General features: G+C 36.3%; 1 protein-coding gene across 6 annotated transcripts in view; it reads left to right on the forward strand.

Moving 5' to 3' along the window:
- Positions 1-395: 395 nt before the first annotated feature.
- The window catches only part of b3gntl1 (UDP-GlcNAc:betaGal beta-1,3-N-acetylglucosaminyltransferase-like 1), a 26240-nt gene continuing 18301 nt past the window's right edge, over positions 396-8334 (forward strand). For 2 of the 6 annotated variants that reach the window (XM_022662168.2, XM_022662169.2), the window contains exons 1-5: positions 396-525; positions 1708-1829; positions 1991-2107; positions 3077-3176; positions 3607-3671. In XM_022662168.2, the coding sequence (XP_022517889.2) occupies positions 1710-1829; positions 1991-2107; positions 3077-3176; positions 3607-3671 (402 nt within the window). In that variant the 5' untranslated portion in view covers positions 396-525; positions 1708-1709. Of the gene's footprint in view, positions 526-1707; positions 1830-1990; positions 2108-3076; positions 3177-3606; positions 3672-8334 lie in introns of those variants that run through there. The other 4 variants (XM_022662170.2, XM_022662172.2, XM_022662173.2 and 1 more) reach the window with 4 other exon arrangements.

Below are 8334 nucleotides of genomic sequence, written 5' to 3' on the forward strand. Positions count from 1 at the left end.
AAAAAAGAACAGAAATTTATTTTTATTTAAATATATTCTCTTGTTTGTGTTTTCACTTTGTGTTTGTAATGAATTATTTTAGTCGCTCCACTTTCTGGTTTGCTTCAAATAAATTATATAAAGGAATAAAGAGAAAAACACTAAATAAGAAGGTGTTCAGACTCATATAGACTTATATTTATATATTCATGTATAGCTCAGCTATATTTCCTTGCAGAATTAGGGTTGTGGCTGGACCGTGTGCTTAGCACCGCCTCTAGATGTCGTCAGCCTCTTTTTATCCAATCAAAGCTCTGAACTTTGATTGACAGCAGCTCCTCCAATCAAGCGCTTGTCCGTGTTTTTCATTGGCCAATGAGAGTCTTTCCCCGCCCAATCAAGGAAGTGAGTTGGTGTTGTTGTGGCGCGTGGTGCTTCCTGCAGGACCGCATGGCTGTAAGATGAGGTAAACGTTAAACTACACGTTAAATTAGAAGTTATATACAGGCGCGAGGAGCGCGCAGAAGAGCACCGCTGGACTGGAAGGTAATTCTGTAACACTGCAGAACTGTATTGCTGTAACACTATCACTGCAATGCACTGCAACTCTATATTGCTGCAACACAGTAATACTATAACACTGTAATACTGTAACGCTGTATTGCTGCAACGCTGTATTACTGTAAATCTGCAACACTAATGCTGTAATACTGTATCGCTGCAACACTGTATCGCTGCAATCTTGCAACACTGTATCACTGCAGTTCTGTACTTCTGCAACTTTGTATCACTGTATTGCTGCAACATTCTATCACTGCAACACTGTATTGCTGTAATGTTGCAACCTTATCGCTGTATTGCTGCAATGCTGTAATACTGCATTGCTGCAACACATTATTGCTGTATTGCTGCAACCTGTATCGCTGTTTAACTGCAACACTGTATTACTACAATGCTGTAATACTGTATCACTCCAATGCTGCAACTTTATCGCTGCAATGATGTAATACTGTAACACTGCAACACTGTAATACCACAATGCTGGAAAAACTGTAACACTAAAACTCTGCAACTCAGTAACACTGTAATACTACATCGCTGCAACACTGTATCGCTGCAACACTGTATCGCTGCAACACTGTATCGCTGCAACACTGTATTGCTGCAACCCTGCAACACTGTATTGCTGCAATGCTGTAATACTGTAACACTGCAACACTGTATTACTGCAATGTTGCAACACTGTATCGCTGCAACACTGTATTACTGCAATGTTGCAACACTGTATTACTGCAATGTTGCAACACTGTATTACTGCAATGTTGCAACACTGTATCGCTGCAACACTGTATCGCTGCAATGCTGTAATATGTAACGCTGTAATACTGTAACGCTGCAACACTGTATTGCTGCAATGTTGCAACGCTGTATCACTGCAACCCAGCAATACTGTAATGCTGCAACTCTGTCACTCCAGCACTGTATTGCTGCAATGTTGCAACACTGTATCGCTGCAACACTGTATTGCTGCAATTTTGCAACACTGTATCGCTGTATCACTTCACCAATCTGATTGACGAGCATTATATTCATTATATTGCACCTGCTGCTGACACAGATGTGCAAATACACAGAGAGCTTGTGTAGATCTTGCAGTAGAGAAGTATTGCCAATAGAATAGGACCCTGTGGAGCAGATGAACAGATATAAATCTGATTTTATTGGCAGTGATGAAGTCTGAGGGGGTCTCTGAGGGTTCCTGCACTGCAGTGAAGCGAGTTTGCCTCAGGAGATCCAGTGAAAACAGCACTGTGGAGGACCGGGCTGCAGGGGGCACCAGCGTACAAGTGGTGAGGGGCATTCTGTGTTATTAGAATAATAAACAATATTTACTAATTATATTTTGGGATATAACAGAATTATGCAATATAAATATTTAAAATATAAAAATATAAAATGAAATAATATAAAATCAATTTTTTCTTTCTCTGTGTTCTCTCTCTCTCTGCAGTCAGTGATTGTACCGGTGTATAATGGATCTGATTGGCTGGATCAGTGTCTGCAGGCGGTGGTGGATCAGGACTATCAGGGCAGTATGGAGCTCTCGGTGTATGATGACTCCAGTACGGTACGACTCCTCTTAAATATATATTACATTATTATACTTATATAAACCATTACCACTCATCTATTGGAGCTTCTACGTTATATTGCATCTGATACTATATATTTATTACTATATATCAGATCAAAGATTTAGTTTCTCATAAACAGATATATACAGTACAACTAAAAGCTAAATGTTTAAATTTTAACAATATGTTTCTCTTTTGAGTGTAACTGGATTGTAGAAATATTATTTTATTCCACCCTATGTAGCACATGTGATGTGAAATGACCAGTAAAGTCTCCTTGAATCCTTTAATCTTTTAATAGCAAGAAATTAAAATATATAAATATAACATAATATATATATACAGCTCCAGAAGAAAATAAGAGAGCACTTAAAAATGATGAGTTTTTTTTTATTTTAACAAATTAAAAACCTCTGGAATATAATCAAGAGGAAGATGGATGATCACAAGCCATCAAACCACCAAACTGAACTGCTTGAATTTTTGCACCAGGAGTAAAGCAGCATAAAGTTATCCAAAAGCAGTGTGTAAGACTGGTGGAGGAGAACATGATGCCAAGATGCATGAAAAAGGGTTATTCCATCAAATACTACACCAAATTCCACCAAATAAGGAATAAGATAATAAAAAAATAATTTATATTAATATAAACATAATCAAAAATCTAATATTAGGCCTGTTATAATAACTGACATTAAAAAAATATTAGAAAGATAGTTATTTTAAAATAATTTATAGCATTTAATCATACTGTGATGGCATAATAATGCATTTACACATTACTTTTATAGAGCAACACTTTTTTTATTACTAAGAATAGTTTGATATTGGAATTTTATATAAAAACATAGAAAATAGTTAAAATAAAATTTTGTGAAATGTTTTAAACGATTTTTGATAAAATTTACATATTAACTTATACATATTAAAGAGCTTTTTCTCTATATGTGTTTTTATATCAGGATAACTCCAGAGTGATTGTTGAAGGATGGAGGGATAAACTGGAGGAAAGAGGAATTTCTCTGGTCATTTCAGGCCATAAATCAGAAAAGCCTAAAGGAGGTGAGTAAATATATATATATATATATATATATATATATATATATATATATATATATATATATACAACCTGTACTGAAGAAAATGTTGTATATAAATACATAAATAAGACATTTGTGTTTTTCTGGTGTAGTTTGGTGGACTGTTCTCAGTGCAGCAGTTTTACTGAGGTGTTTAAGAACTCCAGCAGCACTGCTGTGTGGTGGTTCTCCATCCTGTGGGGTTCTGGGTATTTAAGAACAGGATGAAAATAAGGAGGATAATAATTATAACACAAATACAGTCTGTGTAATTATTACACAAATATATGATCAGTGGAGCTGAAATAATAATTGATAATTGGTTTAGAAACAAGAAGTGTGTTGTGGAAATTAAATATTTGTAGTTGTTTAATTTCTACACACTGTATTAATGTGATTTATTTTATTTACAGTGGGTTTTGCTAAGAATCAGGCTGTATCTCAGAGCTGTGGACAGTACCTGTGCTTTCAGGATGCGGTGAGTGTAACAGATCAATTTCATCTTATATTTTAAAAATATTTTTATACTAGTGCTGCTAATTTCAATGCTATAATGCATATAATTTCAACTAACATGCTTAACATTTTAACATGATTAATTATTTTACAAATACAAATTACCGGTGAAATATTAGCATTTTTAAGGAGTTCATAAGGTAGATGATTTTTTATTCATACTGAAATATAGATTAAATATATCTTCCATCTTTGTCTCTTAAACACAAACACACACACACACACACAACACATTTCTTCACGTTTCACATTTCAGTGGGTATGCCTATACCTATATACAGCTCTATAAAATAAATAAGAGAGCATTTAAAATGATGAGTTTCTTTGATTTTACCAAATTAAAAACCTCTGGAATATAATCAAGAGGAAGATGGATGATCACAAACCATCAAACCACCAAACTGAACTGCTTGAATTTTTACACCAGGAGTAAAGCAGCATAAAGTTCTCCAAAAGCAGTGTGTAAGACTGGTGGAGGAGAACATGATGCCAAGATGCATGAAAAAAAACTGTGATTAAAAACCAACCAGGGTTATTGCACCAAATATTGATTATTTCTGAACTCTTAAAACTTTATGAATATGAACTTGTTTTCTTTGCATTATTTGAGGTCTGAAAGCTCTGCATCTTATTTGTTATTTCAGACATTTCTCATTTTCTGTAAATATATGCTCTAAATGAGAATATTTTATTTGGAATTTTGGAGAAATGTTGTCTGTAGTTTATAGAATAAAACAACAATGTTCATTTTAGAAAAGGAAAGGAATGCAGTTTGGAATATGAGTCTTCTTAATGATATGTTGCTTAACACACACACACACACACACACACACACACACGGCACAAGCAGGTGTCTCTTACAGTCCACTAAGTGTTTGACAGACCTGTCTGAACAACAAGATTAATGAGCTGTGTGTGTGCGTGTGTGTGCGCGCGCGCAAAAGCCAGACATACAAAATAACACATAGTGTTTGTGTAGATACAATATGTGTATATGCAGCTCTGGAAAAAATGAATAAAGCACTTCATTTCTGAATCAGTTTCTCTGATGTTGCTATTTATAGGTTTATGTTTGAGTAAAATGAACATTGTTGTTTTATTCTATAAACTACAGACAACATTTCTCCCAAATTCCAAATAATAATATTCTCATTTAGAGCATTTATTTACAGAAAATGAGAAAAAAAGATGCAGAGCTTTCAGACCTCAAACAATGCAAAAAAAACAAGTTCAGATTCATACAGTTTTAAGAGTTCAGAAATAATCAATATTTGGTGGAATAACCCTGGTTTTTAATCACAGTTTTTTTTTTTATGCATCTTGGCATCATGTTCTCCTCCACCAGTCTTACACACTGCTTTTGGATAACTTTATGCTGCTTTACTCCTGGTGCAAAAATTCAAGCATCTTCCTCTTGATTATATTCCAGAGGTTTTCAGTCTGATAGTGGATAAAAGCTGATTGGTTCATTAGAAGGGGGCGTCCACAAACTTTTGGACAGTTAGTGTTTCCTATGTGCTGTACGATAAATATGTTTCCACACACTGGATTTCTTATGGTCTAATATAATATATGGTTTATGGTTTGACGTTAAGCAGTCACTGTGTGTGTGTGTGTGTGTGTGTGTGTGTGTGTGTGTGTGTGTGTGTACAGATATGAAACCTGTCCAAGGCCCCCTCGAAGCCAAAACACACACACAAGGCCATGAGAACCACACACCACCTCCAAATACACCACGTTTCCCATACGCAGGGAATGGGCACAGAGTTCAGCCTGTAAATGTGTGTGTGTGTGTGTGTGTGTGTGTGTGTGTGTGTGTGTGTCAGGGCTATTGATATGGCTTCCCATTACTTTAAGTAGAAATGTTGGTTGGGGGGGAGTGCACTATAGGACTCTGTGGGCGTGGCCTAAGCTTTTGTTCTTAATGGCTTTATTTTTTCCTCTTATATTACTTTTACTTTTATACTTTAAGTAGTTTTGATTCCAGTACTTTTACTTTAAAGAGTAAAAAGCTTGAGTTGATTCTTCTTTAACTTCTACAGAAGTATTTTAATAAATTCTAGTATCTATACTCTATTCTACCTACAGAGTAATGAATGGAGATAATACAGGTTTTTAGTGTAAGTGTTTAGTGTGTGAGTATAGTGTGTGAGTGTAGTGTTTAGAGTGTGAGTATAGTGTGAGTATAGTGTGAGTGTGAGTATAGTGTGTGAGTGTAGTGAGTATAGTGTGAGTATAGTGTGTTTGTGTAGTGTTTAGTACGGTGGCCGAGAAAGCCCAGCGCAGTGCAAATTGAAAAGCGCTGCAAAAGCACAAAACACATCCATCAAAATTACAACACAGGCGCAGCAAATAGAAAAACGCGCTGCAAATAGAAAAACGCGCTGCAAATAGAAAAACGCGCTGCAAATAGAAAAACGCGCTGCAAATAGAACCACAACACAACGGAAGTGAGTCACAACACAACGGAATTTTCCCGGGGGACCTTAAAAGACACTGTACCAGCTGTATACAAAGGACAATAAGTGGCAAACAAGCTTCTGAAAAGTAAGTTATGTTTATTACCTGTGATTGCCACGGTTGTGTGCATATTATTAAAAGTTCTGCTTCACAAAACGCCTTGTTTGCCACTTATTGTCCTTTGTACACATAGTGAAGTCCGAGACGTTACTGAAGACGCAGCTTAGCTGGTACAGTATCTTTTAAGGTCCCCCGGGAAAATTCCGTTGTGTTGTGACTCACTTCCGTTGTGTTGTGGTTCTATTTGCAGCGCGTTTTTCTATTTGCAGCGCATTTTTCTATTTGCAGCGCGTTTTTCTATTTGCTGCGCCTGTGTTGTAATTTTGATGGATGTGTTTTGTGCTTTTGCAGCGCTTTTCAATTTGCACTGCGCTGGGCTTTCTCGGCCACCGTAGTTTAGAGTGTGAGTATAGTGTGAGTATAGTGTGAGTATAGTGTGAGTGTGAGTATAGTGTGAGTGTGAGTATAGTGTGAGTGTGAGTATAGTGTGAATGTAGTGTGTGTGTGAGTATAGAGTGTGAGTATAGTTTGAGTGTGAGTATAGTGCGAGTGTGAGTATAGTGTGAATATAGTGTGTGTGTGTGGGTATAGAGTGTGAGTATAGAGTGTGAATGTGAGTATAGTTTGAGTGTGAGTATAGTGTGAATATAGTGTGTGTGAGTATAGAGTGTGAGTATAGTTTGAGTGTGAGTATAGTGTGAGTATAGTGTGAGTATAGTGTGAGTATAGTGTGAATATAGTGTGTGTGAGTATAGTGTGTGAATATAGTGTTTAGTGAGTATAGTGTTTAGTGAGTATAGAGTGTGAGTATAGTGTGTGAGTGTGAGTATAGTGTGTGAGTATAGTGTGTGAGTGTGAGTATAGAGTGTGGGTATAGTACAGAGAGTAATAGTGTGTACTGGGTGAACGGGTGGTGTTTTATAAGAACTGTAGTTATTTCATCACAGTGTGAGTATAGTGTGAGTATAGAGTGTGAGAGTATAGAGTGTTTAGTGAGTATAGTGAAGAGAGTAATAGTGTGTGTGTGAGTATAGAGTGTGAGTATAGTGTGAGTATAGTGTTTAGTGAGTATAGTACAGAGAGTAATAGTGTGTACTGGGTGAACGGGTGGTGTTTTATAAGAACTGTAGTTATTTCATCACAGTGTGAGTATAGAGTGTGTGAGAGTATAGAGTGTTTAGTGAGTATAGTGAAGAGAGTAATAGTGTGTGTGTGTGAGTATAGAGTGTGAGTATAGTGTGTGAGTATAGTGTTTAGTGAGTATAGTACAGAGAGTAATAGTGTGTACTGGGTGAACAGGTGGTGTTTTATAAGAACTGTAGTTATTTCATCACAGTGTGAGTATAGTGTGAGTATAGAGTGTGAGAGTATAGAGTGTTTAGTGAGTATAGTGAAGAGAGTAATAGTGTGTGTGTGAGTATAGAGTGTGAGTATAGTGTGAGTATAGTGTTTAGTGAGTATAGTACAGAGAGTAATAGTGTGTACTGGGTGAACGGGTGGTGTTTTATAAGAACTGTAGTTATTTCATCACAGTGTGAGTATAGTGTGAGTATAGAGTGTGAGTATGGAGTGTGTGAGAGTATAGAGTGTTTAGTGAGTATAGTACAGAGAGTAATAATGTATACTGGGTGAACGGGTGGTGTTTTATAAGAACTGTAGTTATTTCATCACAGTGTGAGTATAGTGTGAGTATAGAGTGTGAGAGTATAGAGTGTTTAGTGAGTATAGTGAAGAAGGTAATAGTGTATACTGGGTGAACGGGTGGTGTTTTATAAGAACTGTAGTTATTTCATCACAGTGTGAGTATAGTGTGAGTATAGAGTGTGAGAGTATAGAGTGTTTAGTGAGTATAGTGAAGAGAGTAATAGTGTATACTGGGTGAACGGGTGGTGTTTTATAAGAACTGTAGTTATTTCATCACAGTGTGAGTATAGAGTGTGAGTATAGAGTGTGAGTATAGAGTGTGAGTATAGAGTGTGAGTATAGAGTGTGAGTATAGTGTTTAGTGAGTATAGTGAAGAGAGTAATAGTGTATACTGGGTGAACGGGTGGTGTTTTATAAGAACTGTAGTTATTTCATCACAGTGTGAGTATAGAGTGTGAGT

Source organism: Astyanax mexicanus, chromosome 21 (assembly GCF_023375975.1).
Source record: "Astyanax mexicanus isolate ESR-SI-001 chromosome 21, AstMex3_surface, whole genome shotgun sequence".
Lineage (NCBI taxonomy): Eukaryota > Metazoa > Chordata > Actinopteri > Characiformes > Acestrorhamphidae > Astyanax > Astyanax mexicanus.